This window comes from Choristoneura fumiferana, chromosome 30, assembly GCF_025370935.1.
Source record: "Choristoneura fumiferana chromosome 30, NRCan_CFum_1, whole genome shotgun sequence".
NCBI classification, from domain to species: Eukaryota; Metazoa; Arthropoda; class Insecta; order Lepidoptera; family Tortricidae; genus Choristoneura; species Choristoneura fumiferana.
The window spans coordinates 9063863-9083156 of record NC_133501.1 but is presented as its reverse complement, the minus strand read 5'-3'; the positions used below and the strand labels follow the sequence as shown (position 1 = coordinate 9083156).

Below are 19294 nucleotides of genomic sequence, written 5' to 3'. Positions count from 1 at the left end.
CAGGGGTTCCCAAACTTTTTCACTTTGCCCCACGCGGCGCCATTGGGTACACTCTAGGGCGCCGCGGCGCACAGTTTGGGAACCCCTGAGTTAACTGATTTTGTATATTTTTGTTATTTATTATGAAGCTTCTGCCAAGTACCGGAATTTGCTCAGTCCCTCAACCTCAAGCCCCTTAAACTTAGAGAAGCGCTATCTTAACTTTCACTCAGTGCTTTTAAGCGTTCAAACGGTAGTGTTACTATTTATTTGTAAAACAAACATGCAGGAGTACATTAACATTGTCAAATGAAAAGTTTGTTAGTACGTGTGTTTGTTAATCCTTCAAGCTTAAACAGCTGGACATTGACATTTAGTATGTAGATAACTAGAAGTTTTGAATTTCACATACTTAGACTACTTTAACCTCGAATTTCCCAGGATATCGGCATAAAACCTCAAAATGACAATCGATTTGAACATGACATTTGGTACAGATATTTTTATGCAATATTAATGAAAGGCACGATATATATTTAGAAATTCTCACGGAACTGCTTGAGCTAATAGTTTACCTGTTAAAGTAGTGGACAAAGATTTGCGTTATATGAATACAGTAGCGCTGAGAGCACTGCCAGGTGAAAGACAGAAAAGAAAAAAAAAAAGAATATAAATATTAATTAAAGGCATTTATTAATGCATTAATGAAACAATTTGGCCTAATCTGCACTTTACACAACGTGAGAACCTTTTGTCAATCACAGTCAGTTTTATGTAAAAAATAGTCATTTTTTTAAATACTTATACATATTTAAAAAAACAATTATTATATTATTAAGCTTTAACTAACTACAGATAGTCACAATTAAATACAAATCGTTATTAATAATTTGAATTATTACTTACAAATAATTATCACAGTATATTTCTTACCATTTATTTAATATCATTATTCATTACTTTTGTTAATTTAAAGATATCAATAAAATCAAATATTTGGTTCATATAATTTAGCACGAGTCGTCATAATTACCTAACTGTATATTTTTGTCAATAATTTTCGCAATTTAAGAAATAATAATTTACAATGTACCAAAAAATAGAAGGATTTTACACAACACTAACAATAACAATCACACAAAATTAACAATCTAAGATGAATGAATATTAAATAAAAATCTACAAGCACAGAAATACAGAAAAGTTGGAGTTGGAACCGGAATTCGAAAAATGTTATATTCTTTTTTCTTTTCCAAACTTTTTTTTCGTTTTCATTCATTTCATATTCGTATACATTTAACTGTAGTAACTAATGACTGTGTCTGAGTATAACATTAATCAGTTTTATTTCCGCTATGAATTCTCATATGATCTTTTAGCAAATGGCTTATACTAAATTTTGAGTCACATACAGTACATGTGTATAACTCCTGTCCTCTGTGAATTTTTTCATGATGCTTCAATGCGTTGTTAGTAGTAAATTTTGAGTCGCAAATAGTGCAGTCGTAAGGTGTTTCACCCATATGAACTCGTATATGTGCTATTAGCGCATTGCTCTGTGCAAATTTTGAATCACATGCAGTACATTCAAACGGTTTCTCTCCCGTATGGCTTCTCAAGTGACGTTGCAATTCGCTGTTAGTGGTAAACTTGGAGTCGCATACAGTACATTCATGCGGTTTCTCTCCCGTATGAATTCTCATAACGTGAACTTTGAGTTCACCGGCGGAAATAAATTTTGCGCCACATACACTACAAATGTGCTCTGAGGAATGAATTTTCATATGACGCTTCATTGAATGGCGTTTACGGAATTTTGAATCACATAGAGAACACTGGTAGGGTTTCAGGTCTCTATGTGTCCGCATGTGTTTTATTAAACATACTTTATGAAAAGTCTTATAATCACATTCGTTACATGCCTTGTACTTCACTTTCGAATCATGTTTTTTAATGTTGTGGTTGATAAGTTGAGATTTCTTTATAAATTTACTGTTGCAAGTCAAGCAAGAGAATTTAAATGCCTTGCTTATGTTCATTGTTTTTTTTTGCTTTTTTACTAATTTTATGATTTTTTATGTGATTTTTTTTTTCGAATGCTTTTCCTAGATGATCACAAGTGTAAATGTAATTTTCTTTTACATTGTCATTGTTTTAATTTTTTTTTGAAACGTGACTGAATCACGTATACTTTTGTCATGTAGATTGTTGTTAAATTTCATGCAATATTCTGTATAGCATTCGATTTTATTGCATCCTCTGTGCTGTTTTCATTGCAATTATGGTGCTCACATTCCAGGGCTGAAACAAAGAGATTATTTACAAGAGATTTCTTAGCCTACTATAATAATAAAATAAGTAATAGCTGTAATAGGCAAAGGCTCAGAGGATCGGGGTCTGCCGCAATGTCCGGCCAGTCCTTAACATAAAAGTCTACACTTTCCCTTTAGGAACAAGACGCAAAATAGTTTAGAAAATTTTGAATTGATTTTCAAAAATCGGCGATGAGATGACACGAGGAGATTTTGTATTCAAATAATAACAAATATCGATATACCTCCGGAATGCACTGAAAATATTGTAGGTACTTTCAAATATTGCAAACTTAATTAACTCTTAAATAATTATGTAATTTTTTTTGTTACATAAAATTATATTTAAGATACGTTCAACTATATTTTTATAGTAAAATCATGTATAAAATACGATTAATGATTTTTCTTTAGAACCAATCCAGTTGTTTCAGAGACGGCCTTCTACATACTTACATAAAAAATAATTAACAAAGTTTTGTTAAATTAGCACATTTTTATAATTGTTTTATTCAGACGTAAAGTATTTTGCGGAGGTCCATAGCAAAGAACTTAAAACAATTATTTTTCTCACCCACTACCTTCCACTTAAAGTCGCGGGAGAGCAAAGTGATTGTTTTTATTTCATAATTTCGTGTCGTATCATTAACTAAAAGTTTAAAAATAAGTCAAATACCTCATAAAACTAACCTCGCAATTGTTCATTTGAACATCCGATATTCTTCCATATGTTTGTTGCACTTTCATTTACCGAATGACTTTTGTTACGATCTTTAATTTTCAAAATAAATAATTGAAACATCAAGTAACTATTTTAGTGAAACAGTTGGTCGTGTCAGTAACTTGATCGTAATGAAAAAGTGGGTAGTTCTAGTTACGTATGAATAAGGCCCACCTTTTTCAAAATTCAAATTCAAATGATTTATTCAGTAAATAGGCCGCAATGGGCACTTTTACACGTCATTTTTTTAAACTACCAGCGCTTTCGGAAAGACCATCATTGCCAAGAAGAATGCGCCGCAAGAAACTTGGCAGAAAGTCATTTTTTCATAATAAGTAATATAATTACAAATAAAATACTTAAAAACTATATTATACAATTAAAGAAAAAATAATAATAATAATAATAATTTTCATTTATTAATTCATGTAAGTTGACTACAGAGTAGGTTGGAATACGTAATGGAGACAAGGTATTTCAACTATGAAAATTGGAATTCATCAGTTAACTGTATTTTTTTTTAAATAAAGCTTCTGCCGAGTGCAGGCATTTTCTCAGGTCCTCAAACCCCTTGAGAGTAGATAAGCGCTCACACAACTTTCACACAGTGCCTTTTAACGCATATAAGCGTTCAAACGGCAGTGATAGTATTAATTAGCAAAACAAACAGAAGCAATTAATATTGCCAATGAAAAAAATTGTGAGTGAGTGGGTGGGTGTGTGTGTGTGTGTGTGTGTGTGTGTTTTTGTCACTCCTTCAAGCTTAAACGGCTGATCATTGACATTTACTACATTTAGGATGTAGAAAGATAGCTAGAAGTTTTGATTTTCACATAGGGTACTTTTACTTCAATTTTTCCAACATAAGTATTAGCATAAAATCTCAATAATGAAACCGCTTCGAACATGAAATTCGACACGGGTGTTTTATGTAATTGTAAAAAAAAGGGTTTAGAATCCTAATTTAGGTAAGTGTAATCGCGTTTAGCACAATGCTAAACGAATAAATAAATTTAGTCAAGGGTAATAAGCGCACTAAATGAATCAATGAAACGTTTATTAATTTGTTGTACAAAATAATTTAATGCGGTATAAGAAACAGTTATTACTTAATTGTAATGAAATTAAAATAGATACGATTAAATAAAAATCGTAATAAATAATTATGTATTTTTATTAAAACTAACAAATAACTATCACAGTATTATACCTATTCACTTGCCAGTGAATCTATTTTCTTTTTTTTTTGTTTCACATTTATAGATACAAAATATGATATAAATTATATAAAATAATCGGTTTCTTATATTTAACAAAAATCATCGTAATTACCTTATTATAATAATGTAAAGAAAACTAGTATACGTTTTACTGAAATATAAAATGAACTAAAAGAATAGAAGGATTTTTAATAACAACAAAATTATTAAAGTTTACGATACATTTGGTTTAAAAAAAATGAAAATCTAGAAATATTTAATAGAAATAGAGATGCAGAAAAATAAAAACTTTATAGTTTTAAGTTATTGACAGTGACACAAAGCACAACCTACAGCATTGGCGCTCGATAATTAAAATGTATTCCATAACGGATGATCATAGAGATGCAATCATCAATTTTGGCCTCCTCTTATTTAAAAAGACACTAAACTGATTTATTGATTTCATGTACAATAAATAATTTTTAAATAGATTATAACCTTACCACTTTTCGAAATATTATAAAGCATAATTACATCCATGGACTTATATAGAAAACTACAAAACAAAAAATAAAAGAAAAATACAGTAACGTTTTGTCTACTCGAAAAGGTGACCGTGATGTCTGTGCTATGAATATTTAAATTATTTGGGTAAATATTTAACTGTTGTAACTACCGAGTAAGAATAAGTAGAACGCTACTTTTTTTTCTTTTATGAATTTTTATATGAACTTTTAGTAAATTTAGTAAATAATCTACTTTTGAACCATGTAATGTAATATCGTGGTTAATAAGTTTCGATTTAGTTGCAAATATAGTATTGCACTGTTTATGCCCATTTTTATTACAACTCTTTAATAATTCCTAATATTATAGATTAAAATAAGAGCTTCCAATTTAGTTTTTTCTTGTAACTGTTTTTTTGCAGTGATTAAAAAATGTTAGCGTAATTTTCTTTCACAACGTAATTTTTTCATTTGTTATTGATATTTTTCATATCTTGAAAGTTATCAGGACTGGGTGTGCGTAATTTTGTGACATATTCTATATCGTATTCGATTTTATTTAATTCATGGAGTTATTTTTCTCTTCTTTGCTATCTCTGTGTTCGAATTCCAGCACTGAAACAAGAAAATTAATTATATAGCGTTTTTTAGCTTGTCTTAATATCTGAATACTCGCCAAAAGCCTTTTTTATATGTTTTTTTTATGAGGCCGTCAAGGTATCTATCTCCTCCTTGAGTGGTTTAGATTATTTTCCTTCAAATGACCCGCTTGCTCGTTTGCCTGCCTGTCATAAAAATGCCATTTCTTTCCGCACAAGTTTTGAGGTTTGAAATTTCGTCATACTAATATTAAATGCGAAAGTGTTTGTATGTGTAAAATTTTGAGTCACTTGCAGTATATTGGTACCTACAGGTTCTGTAAGCTGTGAATTCTCAGATAATCTTTTATGTTGCACCATTAGTCGTAAATTTTGAGCTACAAAGAGCACCCCTACGGTTTCTTTCGACTGTGAATTTTCATATGAACTGTTAGTAAACTCTTTCGACTAAATTTTGATTCACATGTGCTGCATCCATACGGTTTTTCTCCAGTATGAATTCGCTGATGAATCTGCAAGTAACTTTTAGAGGCAAATTCTGTATTGCATACAGTACATGTTCTCTGTTTCTGATCGCTGTGCTTATTCTGATGTTTTTTCAATTCGCCGCCATTATTAAATTTTGAGTCACATGTAGTACATTCATACGGTTTCTCTCTGCTATGAATTGTCTTCATGTGAACTTTTAGCGAATTATCATTACTGAATTTTGATCGACATACAAGACACTGATAATGTTTCACTTTCCTATGTCTCTGCATGTGTCTCTTTAAATTATAGTCACGAACAGTCTTATAATCACATTCTGTACATGCTTTATAATTTGACTTCGCATCGTGAGTTCTAATGTCGTGGTCGATAAGTTCAGATTTAGTTGCGAAATCACTATCGCAAGTCAAACAAGTAAACGTGGATGGTCTATTTGTTTCCATATTTATTTAAGTATATAGTTTCTTTGTTTATATTATGAATTATAATGTGGGTTATTGCTTAAGTTTTTCTTTAAAAGCGTACCCTCATAAAAATTATTTAAATTTATTAAATTATTATATTATTGGCTGGTTTAAGCATTTTTAATGCCTTTTGTGCTATTTTATCCATTATGCTGAATGGTAATCGGTTTTTATTGGATTCTCAACTCTTGTTTTATTTGACTTGCAATCTTTGTGCTCACAATCAGGGCTGAAACAAGGGGATTAATTACGACAGTTGGATATCATAATATAATGCTATTCTTTTGCTTGCGAGTCCACTGAGAAGTGAGAAATTAACTACGAATAAATAAAAATCCGCTAAGCTGAAGTGGGACTGGGCTGGACATGTCTGCCGCATGCATCCAGACCGATGGTCACGAATCGCTACCGAATGGGTTCCGAAGGATGGTCAAAGGAGCAGAGGCAGACCCAAGAGGAGATGGCGGGACGACCGGAGGCGCTTTTGAGCTCGATTGGCAGGAGCATGCTCATGATAGGGAAGAGTGGCGAAAGAAAGGGGAGGCCTTTGCCTAGCAGTATGATATAGACATATTAGGGCTACCTACATAAAAAAATAATATTTATAAATAAAAATAATATTTTTATTCTTATGGAATTAAATACAAAATAGATTGCAAAACTTCTACTATATTACTGAATATTAACAGAGGGCCTACTCCGAAAATCGAAAATCGAAGTTCGTATCGTATGACGTATCATCCCTCTCGCTCTTGTATTAATGAATAGTGTGTGTTAGAGGGACCCAACCCAACGACACGAACTTCGATTTTCGAATTCCGTAGTAGCCCTGCCGGTTACTCAAGTGTTAAAATTAGGGACCAGCAGCCAAATATGTGGTCTAGTCGGATATTGCAAACTTGACAGTCACATAATATAAGATTTATTTTTTAACAATATAATTTATATTTCAGGTACATTATTTTATATTTATTTCTATTTATATAGTAAGATTTTTTTATCAGAATCAGTAACGCTCATGTCACGCAATGCTGAGCATACATTTTCATTTTTTAAGAAATGTTCCAGCTGTTCATAAACTGGCGTCTACAAAACGTAAAAATTATAAACAGTTTTCTTTTTAAACCTAAGGCTTCAAAATTAGTCAAATAACAAAACTAACCTGTTCCTAAACATCCGATGTGCAGATGTTTGTTGCACTTTATTTTACGCTGATTTCAAACAAACTTTTGATTATCTTTGATTTTTAAAAATAAATAAATGGAAATATTAAAGTATCCGAAAGGTACAAACTGTTACTTGTGCAAGTTACTTGACGGTAATAAAAAAGTGGGTAGTTAAGTAAGGTAACACTTAGGACTACCTACTAACTTTATTAAATTCTGTTACTGGACCGTAGAGTAGGAATAGTGTAGTTGACATATATTTTTAATTTTTAAACTTAACGTTATAAATGTACCTACCTAAATGTAGGTATTTTTAGTCCATTTGTGTTCGAAATACCGAGAAACGTGTTTGACCGTAAATTCAAACCTGAAATGAAACGGAGTATAAGGTTTTTCAAATTTGAAAGTATATACTTTGTCTATTAACTGGTTTTTAACCCCCGACGCAAAAAGAGGGGTGTTATAAGTTTGACCACTATGTGTGTCTGTGTCTGCCTGTGGCACCGTAGCTCTTAAACGGGTGGACCGATTTGAATGCGGTTTTTTTTATTTGAAAGCAGGTTTTCTAGCGATGGTTCTTAGAGACGTTTCATCAAAATCGGTTCAGCCGTTTTTGAGATATTTGAAGTGCAAATTTTCATTAAAATCGAGCGTCCCCCCCCCCCTCTAAAATCGAAACCGGTGAGTGGAAAATTTTGATAAAATTCAGAATGGTAGTAAGTATATATGGTGTATAGTGTAATGGTGGTAGTAGTTCGCCTTTGTACATCTTATTATCCTGTGTTATGTTATTTTCATGTGTTTTTATGTACAATAAGGAGTTTTAGAATACAATACAATATATCAAACTTTCAAGGAAAACTATAACGGCTAAGTTTGCTTGAGAATTATTAGTAGTTTAAGAGTAAATAGCAGCCTAAGGTATAAAATATACCTACGAGTAAACTTGGAAGATTCCGTATAAAATACGAAATCCTTAGAAAAATATTACTTATTATTTTCGTAATGGCTACGGAACCCTATTTTGGGCGTGTCCGACACGCTTTTGGCCGGTTTTAGTAAATCGCTTCTTCTAAATTTGAAGGCACATAAAGTACAGTTGTACGGTTTTTCTCCACTATGAACTCTTACATGAGAATTCAGGGTACCTTTTTGACGAAATCTGAAGCCACATACATGGCATGCATACGGCTTTTCTTCGCTGTGAATTCTTCGATAATAATAATAATAATAATAATTTCGTTCTGCCATTTAAAATGTAAAGGAAACTCTAGCTCTAAACTATATGTCACAGTTTAAAAAACGAATGTTTGTAAACGACTGTTTGTTTCTGAATTAAATAAATAAATAAGAGTGCTCGCCGAGTTTTTAAATGACACACAGAAACATATTAATCCCAATTTTTTTATTTTAATAAATAATAACAAACTCAAAATATTTACATACATAATTATTTACATCTTACCTAATGAACTTAGTTCTTTCACCACTATATTACAAGTATTTATTGTATGTATGTTTGTATGATTGCAATGCAAGTATACTTTGAAATTTATATTGAACTGAGCATGGTACTGCAGCTAAATAAGAGAGCACGATAAATTTGGGGGCACGGGAGTGCCCCCGCGAAGTCGAGCACCCTTTTTGCGCTGGGGGTTAAACATACGCCATTAAACTTTACAACAAGGCTTTTGCTCCCCTTTTTTGTCCCCGTCTTTCTTGCAGCAGCTGTCCACTCTCCGTCCCTTTCCCGCCAGCGGCCTGTCCCGCTCGTCCCACACGACGACGCCGTCGCACGCGCATATGCGTTTAGGGTTCTCGAAGACGCCCGCCGAACGCGCTATGATGCCGCAAGCTATCCTGTGGAAACAACAGTAAATGGATGGATCAAATATTTCTTTTTCCCGTCAGCGAGGGGACAAAAGTAGTACAGTTTGACAGAAGAAATGTTGTGTCATATTATACTAACATGCTTATTAAATGACCAATTATAGAAGGGTCTTAAAACTACCACAAAAATGCATGTTTGGCAAATTTTAATCCTATATACTTACGGTTTAAAGAGTGACACAGGAGACCGTACATAACTATAGCAAATAGTGATAAGGAAAAGTTGATCGACCCCCCATACTATGTCAATCAACTTTTTAAAGGCTGACCAGGAATATAAAAAACCTGACGCGAGGGCAGCACTTCTACGTTTTATATTGCAACATTCTTTACACTTACTATACGATACCTACCAGTCATATTGACAACGGTATCGGTGATGTTATTTAAAGGAATATTTTCTCATCCCTCAGACTTTTTCTATAACAAATACTTTTATACATTGTGAATTAGTTTCCTTCCAAGGCTATGGATAATTTTCTGCATTTGAACGCCCAAAAACACAAAATAACACTTTAAAATACCACGCGCAAACGTTAAAGTTTTTTTTACAGTTGACAATTGAATTCAGTGTTACCAGTGCAAGAAATTAGTTCTATTGGTTTTCCGCAACGTGGCGAGGTTTTTATAATTCTTGCCAGTATATAGTGTAGCTTGTTGCCATAGTAACGTCTCCTGAGTTACTTATTAGAAATAAAAAAAAATAGAAGTATCATTTTACGGGTTACATATCCACTAAAAGTTAGGATTTGGGACAGTTTTAACATGAAATCGCTCGACGCTCGTTCCAGTGTCAAATCTGGTGACGTGACATATAGCGATAAAGCTGAAAATGTTGGGCATCTCTTGTCTGGGTGAGCGGTTGGTTCCGAAAGAGTGTGACGTCTCTCTATGAGAGCGGAACATAGATGTCGCTAGTGCTGCTGCATAAGTAGCGTAGTAGAAATAAGCAACCTGAGATATGTATGCATAGGAAAAATTCGTGTATAGATTCCTGTCCAGCGGTGGTGTAGGGGTTATAGCACGCAGCACGGATTGCTGAGGACCTGGGTTCGATTCCCAGCGCTGGTCTCTTTTTCTGTGCATCCATGTCTCAGTTTGTATTTTCGATATGGTTTCACGGGATACCCGTAAAAGTAACAAATTTGGAGTTGAAATAAAAAATACAAAAAAGACTCCAAAAAAAAAACAATCATGAAAATGTTGAGCTTTATCGTTGAAAAAAAACCTCTTTAATTTCGGCGAAAACACTTTTTTTCATTCACTCCAATTACTTTCATTTGTACCACTGCCCGCGCCATGGTGGCCTAGTGGTTTGACCTATCGCCTCTCAAACAGAGGGTCGTGGGTTCAAACCCCGGCTCGCACCTCTGAGTTTTCGAAATTCATGTGCGGAATTACACTTGAAATTTACCACGAGCTATGCGGTGAAGGAAAACATCGTGAGGAAACCTGCACAAACCTGCGAAGCAATTCAATGGTGCGTGTGAAGTTCCCAATCCGCACTGGGCCCGCGTGGGAACTATGGCCCAAGCCCTCTTGTTCTGAGAGGAGGCCTGTGCCCAGCAGTGGGGACGTATATAGGCTGGGATGATGTACCACTGCCACGACTGCTACTAAGTGAGATTAAGAAATCAGCTTCCAAGACCAAGACCATTCCTGCAAGCAGCCACCTTGTCGCTGCTGCTCGACGCGGCGACTTGACGCTACTTTTTTCGCGCGGGATCAAAATTACCTTCAAAACGGGGTCACGTGACCAGATTTGTCGCTGCAAACGAGCGACGAGCGACTGCATCTGGGGGCACCTTTCGTGTTAACGGAAATCAGAAGTAACGCGTTGCATACGCGTATAGAAAAAGCAATACGTACGGTGGGCCGCTGTCTCCGTCTATCTTGGACGCCGGCGAAGAGCCCCGCCCCAGGTCATCAGCCCTCTCCGTGATGGCGATGGACCGCCCGATTATCTCCGCTATCTGACGACGGAGTGCGGTTAGTACAAACATTTGTGGATAAATAAATATCATGGGACACTTGACACCAATGTCACCAATAGACTGTCCCAAAGTAAGCAAAGCTGTGCCATACCCCTACACCAGGGTTTCTCAAACTTATGGCTCCACGTACCCCTGTTAAAGTTCCTAGACGATAGCGAACCCCCCCCCCCCCCCCCAAAAGAAAGTAATAAAATTGACTGTTGGAGAAACTAAAAATAAAAAATACAAAAAGACTCCAAAAACCAATCTTAATCATCTTGCTAGCCTTGCTGCCTGGTGGTTTTTGGAGTCACGTAAACCTTGTCGCGAACCCCCTACCGTCGAATAGTGAACCCCTAGTGGTTCGCGTACCCCACTTTGAGTAACCCTGCCCTACACCACCACTGGACAGGAATACAGACACGAATTTCTCCTATGCACCACATAATCTCAGCTTGTTTAATTCTTTTTAGTCACTTAAGCAGCGACACCAGAGCGACATCTATGTTGTAGCCCTCATCGAGAAACTTTCAACACCCCATTGGAACTAACCGCTCACCCGGACAAGAGATGTCGCTATTAAGAAATCAAATTAAATTAAGATGTCGCTAGTGTCGCTGCTGAAGTGACTAAAAAATAAACAAACAAGCTGAGATTATGTGGTGCATAGGAGAAATTCGTGTCTGTACTCCTGTCCAGTGGTGGTGTAGGGGTATGGCACGCAGCACGGAATGCTGAGGACCTGGGTTCAATTCCCAGCGCTGGTCTTTTTTTCTGGTTTTTCTGTGTATCTATTCAGTTTGTATTTTAGATATGGTACAATATGAACTTCGATTTTCAAATTTCGTAGCAGCCCTGCAGGGTATGGCAAAATCAAGAGTTGAGAATACCTCACTGTCACGCCGGTGTAATAGGGGCTTGGACGTGTCCGACACGCTCTTGGCCGTTTTTTTATCTCTACTTACGGTAACTCCATGTCCAACGATCCTGAACGTCGCTCTTCCCCTCTCATCGGCCTCTATGTTGCCTAGGTCGCCTGCGTGGCGGTGTTCCGAGTCGGGGGCGCCGTGCGGGGCCCCCGCGGGGTTGTAGTGGCCCCCTAGCCCTGCGCAACCCTAAAAACAACGGCTCCAATTAACCTCGTAAAGCCCAACATCCCAAATTGACATACAACTTTTTAATATCTTTTTGTTATGCTACACTACTTTGTCACGAATAAATGACTTCTATTTCTATTTCTAAATCTTAGAGTTCTTTAAATAACGAGCTTATCAATCTCTCAAAGCGTGTATGTATGTATGTAATGTATGTATGTGGGTCGATCAACTTTTTCTTGTTTGTTATTCCGTTCCGTTGTCCAAGAGACAACAGTGACAGAGTTTCTTAAAAAAAAACTGCTTTGATATATGCTACTAGTGTGCTTAGGAGATTGTTCATAGATTAATGAGCTTGTAACTACGACAAAAATGTACGCTCTATGAGTTATATTATTTTTTTATCTCCATCTAATGTATTTTTATGTGTATTGAATAATGTGTAAATAAATGTTTCTCTCTCTCTCTCTCTCTCTCTCTAATGTGCTTAGGAGATTGTTCATAAAATAATGAGCTTGTAACTACGACAAAAATGTACGCTCTATGAATTATAACCACAGAAAACATGGAGAAACTCATGGTTTTAAAGAGTTGTCCAGGGGACGTAACCATGGCAACGCGGTACAGGGAAAACTTGATCGACCCATGTATGTATGTACTCTTTATTTGTACAAAAGAAAAGAAACAAAACACAATTGTCAAAGTTTATGTTGTTTATGGGCGGCGGTGATTGCTTGCCATCAGGTGACCCGCATGCTCGTTAGCCCCCTCTTACATACAACAAAAGAAAATGTCAACGTTCTTTGGTTTATTATTAACCCAGGACCATCCCCAGACATTTCGCGCGATTTTTTCTTTGCAATGGTTCTTCTTAGCTGTTTCATCAAAATCGGTTAAGCCATTTTTGAGGAGGTTTTTTAACTGTACTGAGTAAAAAAAATATTGTGGTTATTCCTAATTGTCTTAAACCGCCGAAAGGCTCTAGCCGTAGCCGCGTTGACTCTCTAGGTTCATTTCCGTTACGTCCTTCAGTACTAGTCTGAGCTACAAACCCCCTATGCTATGTTCCGCCAACCTTGCTAAGGACCCGCTGCCTGGCTAAGCCCTTTCGACCTTGATCCCTAGCCTCTCCTACTTGGCTAAGGTCCCTTCCTATCTGGCTACACTACTTTGTCACGAATAAATGATTTCTATTTCTATTTCTAAATCTTAGAGTTCTTTAAATAACGAGCTTAACAATCTCTTATAGGGTGTGTGTATGTGTAAACTCTTTATTTGTACAAAAGAAAAGAAACAAAACACAATTGTCAACCCTACCTAGCTAAGGTCTCCTCCAACCTAGTTAAGAACTTGGCGTGCCCCCTGTCTGAATAAGGTACCCATTCCACCTGGCTAAGCCCCCTGCCTGCTTAAGCCTCTCCCCCCTATCTGGCTACCTAGCTAAGATCTGCCTGCCTAAGCTCCCCCCCAATACCTGCCCCGCCTCCCTAGCTTAGCCCCCTACCTATCTAACCTCTCAGCTGGCTAAGGTGCCCCGCCTCCCTAGCCTAGCCCCTATCTATCTAACCACCTACCTGGCTAAGGTCCCCCGCCTCCCTAGCTTAGCCCCTACCCATCTAACCCTTAGCTGGCTAAGGTGCCCCGCCTCCCTAGCCTAGCCCCCTACCTATCTAACCCCTTAGCTGGCTAAGGTGCCCCGCCTCCCTAGCCTAGCCCCCTACCTATCTAACCACCTACCTGGCTAAGGTCCCCCGCCTCCCTAGCTTAGCCCCCTACCCATCTAACCCCTTAGCTGGCTAAGGTGCCCCGCCTCCCTAGCCTAGCCCCCTACCTATCTAACCCCTTAGCTGGCTAAGGTGCCCCGCCTCCCTAGCCTAGCCCCCTACCTATCTAACCACCTACCTGGCTAAGATCCCCCGCCTCCCTGAGATGCAGCCCGTGCTTGCCGGGCGGCAGGCCGTCCACGCTGCCGTCGGCCGCCAGCGCCGCCCCCTGCTGCTGCAGACGGATCACGCCGAGGATGCTGGAGTCGGGGCTGAATATCATGGCCACTGCTGACTGCGTGTCTAGAAGGGCAGACTTTTTTAAAGAATATAAAAGTCTATAACGAATAATTATTGGAGTAGACACATTAACTTTTATATTAAGAACAGTTCTATCAGAGCGCATTTTTAATTTTTATGGAATAAACGAGAAAACTAACAAAAATGCAACAACTCAGCAGGTATATATAAAATCAAAATTCATGTAAAACAATTGCTAAACTGTAAACTTTGAAATTGGATGAAACACAATCTACCTATTTTTAACCCCCAATGTATATTTTTGACCGCTATGTGTGTCCGTCTGTGGCACCGTAGCTCTTAAACGGGTGGACCGATTTGAATGCGGTTTATGTGAAAGCAGGTTTTCTAGCAATGGTTCTTAGACATGTTTTATCAAAATCGGTTCAGCCGTTTATCTTGTCCACGCCAAATTTAGGTCCTCAGGCAGCCAGGTATCATAACAAAGCAAGTTACCTCCAAATCCTTGCAGAACAGCTCTTTTTCCTGAACTTCTGGAGACCATGTCCAGGACCACGGAGCTCGGCAGCACAGTGTCCACCACAAATGCACCATTCTTGAATTCAGCCTGCAAAAATAGCATAGTCAAATTATTTGTATTATTTGCTTGTGTTTTTTGTTTGATCAGTATACGGTTGGTTGCTCCAGGAAATCTAAAAATATAATAAATAAGTTTTATTTTTACACTAGCTGTTTCCCGCGGCTCGGTTTCGTGGAATTCGACTATCGTTATTATTTCGCAATTTCGAAATTTTCCGGGATGACATCTAATGAATGTCTTTTCTCGGGACTCAAACCATCGGTACACTAAATTTCATAAGCAACAAGCTAATACACTTGACTTAAATATCAGCACAATCAAGCAGGAAATTGTAAAATATAGCAAATCGTACCAGGCCAGATTATCAAATCACATAAATCAATTGGCAACAAAACTGAAAGGCACAGGAAGCGTGCACTACAACAGACTGAAGAAGCACAGCGTCCCTGCTTTACCAAGCAGGTTCAATAAATAATAATAATAATAATAATAATAATAATCTTTATTTATCTTTCATAAAATACAATTTTGACATACTTATGGGCTACACTTATTAAAAGGGACAAATAAAACACATGACAAAAAATAAATAAATGACAGCACTTGAAGGATGCTCAGTGGAGTATTTCTCAGTTGATGACAGAGACATGAAAAGACAAAGAAGTGGCTTATTGTGTTGAGTTCACAGATTGCCACATTGCAGAAAGAACAAAAAAAAAAAAAACTAAATTTCATCTAAATGGGTTCAGTGATCAGTGGTTTAGACGTGATAATCAAACAAGCCATCAAACAGACTTACAAAGTTTCGTATTTATAATATTAATAGGATTGTTGGAAGGTTTATCCTTCTCAAAAATTTACTAGCAACGCGACCCAGCTTAGCACAAGTGTAGTTTTGAGGAAAAGGGCCAGCAAAATGAGCCAATTAATAGTTTTTTAAGGGCTCCGTATCCGAAGAGTGCCAACGGAATCCTATTACTGAGACTCCGCTGTCTGTCTGTCTGTCAGTCCGTCTGTCACAGGGCTCTATCTCTTGACCCGTAATAGTTAGACACTTGAAATTTTCACAGATTATTTATTACTGTGGTCGCTATAACAACAAATACTAACAACAGAATAAAAGAAATATTTAAGGGGGCTCCCATACAACAAGCGTGGTTTTTTGCCTTTTTTGCTCGACATTAATAACGGCAACAGGTAGCCGCTTGAAATATTCACAGAATATTCAGTTGCATAATCATTTTGAGAAATAAATAATAAAATTAAAATAATTTTAATATTTAAGGGGACTACCATACAACAAACTTGTTTTTTTGCTTTTTTTGCATGGTATTTTGGTGCAATGGTACGGAACCCTTCGTGTGCAAGTCCGACTCGCACTTAGCCGGTTTTTTTTTAAATTGCTCCCATGCTAAACAAAGAGCACTTAAAACTAAAGTTCTTATAATGTAGTTTAAAGTATGAAAAACATCCTACCTGTTTTACACCATCCTGTGATTTCAATTCATTTATCGTCTTCTCCAATATCTTCTGGTCGGGGGTCTCACCAAGGTTCACTAAGACTTCTAACTGTTAAACATCAAAACTGTTTATTATTTACTAGACTACCTATGACTTCACATTCGTACAAGTCAACGCACGTAAAAAGAGCTCTGGGTGGCTAGTGGAGGGGATACGTTTGCGCATCTGTCAACTAACAAGCCAATGGCGTGACGGCCGCGCGCGCTCCACGCCCCCTCCCGCGTCCCCCACTGCTCCGCCGCCAATTTGGCCCGTATTTCGCTCACTGCGCAGGTATGTCGCCAGGAGCTGTTTTTGCGAGCGTTGATTTGTAAACCATTAGTACTGACAGTTAGGGCCAGTACAGACAGACTGCATTCCAATTGCAACATACCCGCAACTACCGACTGTCCATAAATTTTGGGTTGCAATTTGATTGCAGTCCGCACAACTGCAATTGAAATGTATGGGCAGTTGGTAGTTACGTTGCAGTTGGTATGCGTATGTCTGTACTGGCCCTTAAATTGTACTTCTGGGATTTTAATAAAATCCCATGGGAATTCCCTAAAATTACACTGTGGATTTCATTAATGTTGCATATACAATGTTCCTGCCAAATTTCATGACTAAACTTAGCGGTTGAGATTTTATCTCAATATTGGGGGAATATCAGGATAAAAAGTAGCCTATGTGTTATTGCAGATGTCCAACTAATTTACATACCAAATTTCATCCAAATCCATCCAGCTGTTTAAGTTTTAGCTTGAAGGAGTGCAAACATACACACAAACTTTCGCATTCATAATAATAGTAGAAAGAAAGAAAGAAGACATTTATTCAAATTATTTCACACAAATACAACAAAATCAAAACAAAAAACAATAAACAGTAAAACCAAATAAAACAAAAAACAAATACAAAAATAAAAATATACGATTTTGTGTGCCCCCACAAAAGTGAAATGGCCGCTGACAGCATTATGCTGAGTAGGACAGGATGAATATTTTTTTCTAGATTAGCAGAAATCAATAAAAACACAGTATAGTTTTTACCCGTGTGGTGTTGGATTAGAATTACACCTCTCCATTTCTTCCGTGGATGTTGTAAGAGGCGACAAAGGATATAGGCTTAAGGTATACCGTAGGCCAGGGTTACTCAAAGTGGGGTAATTCAACGGTAGGGGGTTCGCAACAAGGTTTACGTGACTCCAAAAACCACCAGGCAGCAAGGCTAGCAAGATGATTAAGATTGGTTGAGTCTTTTTGTATTTTTTATTTTTAGTCAATTTTATTATTTTCTTTTGGGGGTGGGGGGGGGGTTCGCTATCGTCAAGAAACTTTAACAGGGGTACGTGGAGCCATAAGTTTGAGAAAGCCTGCCATAGGCGACAGGCTAGCAACCTGTCACTATTGTAAAATTGCTAAAAGTGGCTCCGAAGCGGTAATTTTTCGTGTCCTCTGCCTACCCCATTTGGGAATACAGGCGTGATGCTTGTATTGTGCTTGTGGTGCGTGTATGTGTATAGTTTTTATATTTGCAATATTTTTAACTACCTTTAAGTTGGAATCCATATTTAAGAAATAACACAATGAGGAACTTGTTGTAGCAAATGCAACAATAACTAATTTTCCTTTATGAACAGTGTAGTCATAAATTGGAAAATCCAATGACCTCTATTAATGAAGATAAACCTATATTATTAAGAATTGAGGAAAATATGATGAACTAGCCTGTACTGCGCGATTTTGTCTATAAAGAATTTTAATTTGAATTCATTCAATTCTTAAGTCACACGGAAGTATCGAAATTGAACTGAAATGAAATCGATCGTAGGACATGTTAAGTGAGTTTTAAAAACTATTAAAATTATTTTTAATGCGTCGTTATTTGAAATTTGCGATTATTTGTATCAATGTACAGGAGTGGTTTGATATTGTGAGCTTTCAAATAGTTTTAGTTACGGTAAATAGGAAAGAAACTAAAATATTCTCAAACCAATAAGATTTCATCCTATCTAGCGTTCTACTACTAACTAAATGTTCTTCTTTCTTTCTTACTTTCTTACCATATTAATGCTTATCGTGAACAGTAGTTCATTATAAGCAATTAATACTCCCTACGACCTTCATTAGAATGAAAAAAGTACAAGCACTTGTACTTAAATTATGATAAGAACTAATACCGAAAAACAAGCGCTTATTTCATCAAATACACAGTTAGGGCACTTCGCTTACCTTGGTAGAGAACATTTTGGCCCCAAATATGCCAAACAACACTCGTTTTACAAATTTGAATTGCGCAATTGTTGGGTTTTATGTATTTTCTAGAATAATAACAAACAAACCGACATGGGGTCTGCAACTTGACGTGTGACCTTGATAATGTCAAATCATGAATCAGCTGTCAGTGCTGTCAAATCAAAAGATATTTAAGCTATATATAAAAACACTAGATTGTAACAAACTAGATGAACGATATTTTAATTTAAATTTAAGAATAAACTTAAAGGCACGTAGAAATTCTTATGATTTAAATAATTGTTAAAATAATTTCAAACTGTGTTATACATTGTTGATTAAAAATTAAATAAAGCATATTTTAATGTGCCTGAAACAATTTAGTAGGAATAGGTACAGTCGGCAATAAAACTACATATTATAAAGGAAATAATTGTGATATTTTTTTAAATTATGATAAGTGGAGTTTGGTAATACCTTTATCGTCCGTCTTCTCAATTTTGCTTACAAGACATATTACATAGTTAAAAAATGAAATAAAAACAAATTATATTTGAA

The 19294-nt window shown here is 36.5% G+C and overlaps 2 protein-coding genes and 2 long non-coding RNA genes across 4 annotated transcripts in view; all 4 read right to left on the bottom strand.

Annotated features, from left to right (window-relative positions):
• Positions 1-19294, bottom strand: part of LOC141444852 (uncharacterized) — a 121665-nt gene that overhangs the window by 48628 nt on the left and 53743 nt on the right. The gene's annotated exons all lie outside the window — the stretch shown is intronic.
• On the bottom strand, positions 2018-3132 carry LOC141444860 (uncharacterized). The gene is made up of 2 exons (XR_012453228.1): positions 2982-3132; positions 2018-2280 (listed from the first exon to the last, which is right to left on the bottom strand). It is a non-coding gene; the product is annotated as an uncharacterized lncRNA (long non-coding RNA).
• LOC141444859 (uncharacterized) lies at positions 5028-7721 on the bottom strand. The gene is made up of 2 exons (XR_012453227.1): positions 7435-7721; positions 5028-6501 (listed from the first exon to the last, which is right to left on the bottom strand). It is a non-coding gene; the product is annotated as an uncharacterized lncRNA (long non-coding RNA).
• LOC141444849 (copper chaperone for superoxide dismutase-like) lies at positions 9001-18863 on the bottom strand. Its single transcript, XM_074110568.1, has 7 exons — positions 18734-18863; positions 16476-16568; positions 14915-15026; positions 14298-14461; positions 12267-12416; positions 11198-11301; positions 9001-9298 (listed from the first exon to the last, which is right to left on the bottom strand). The coding sequence occupies exons 1-7, from the start codon at positions 18746-18748 to the stop codon at positions 9109-9111; spliced, it is 828 nt and encodes a 275-aa protein (XP_073966669.1). The 5' UTR covers positions 18749-18863; the 3' UTR covers positions 9001-9108.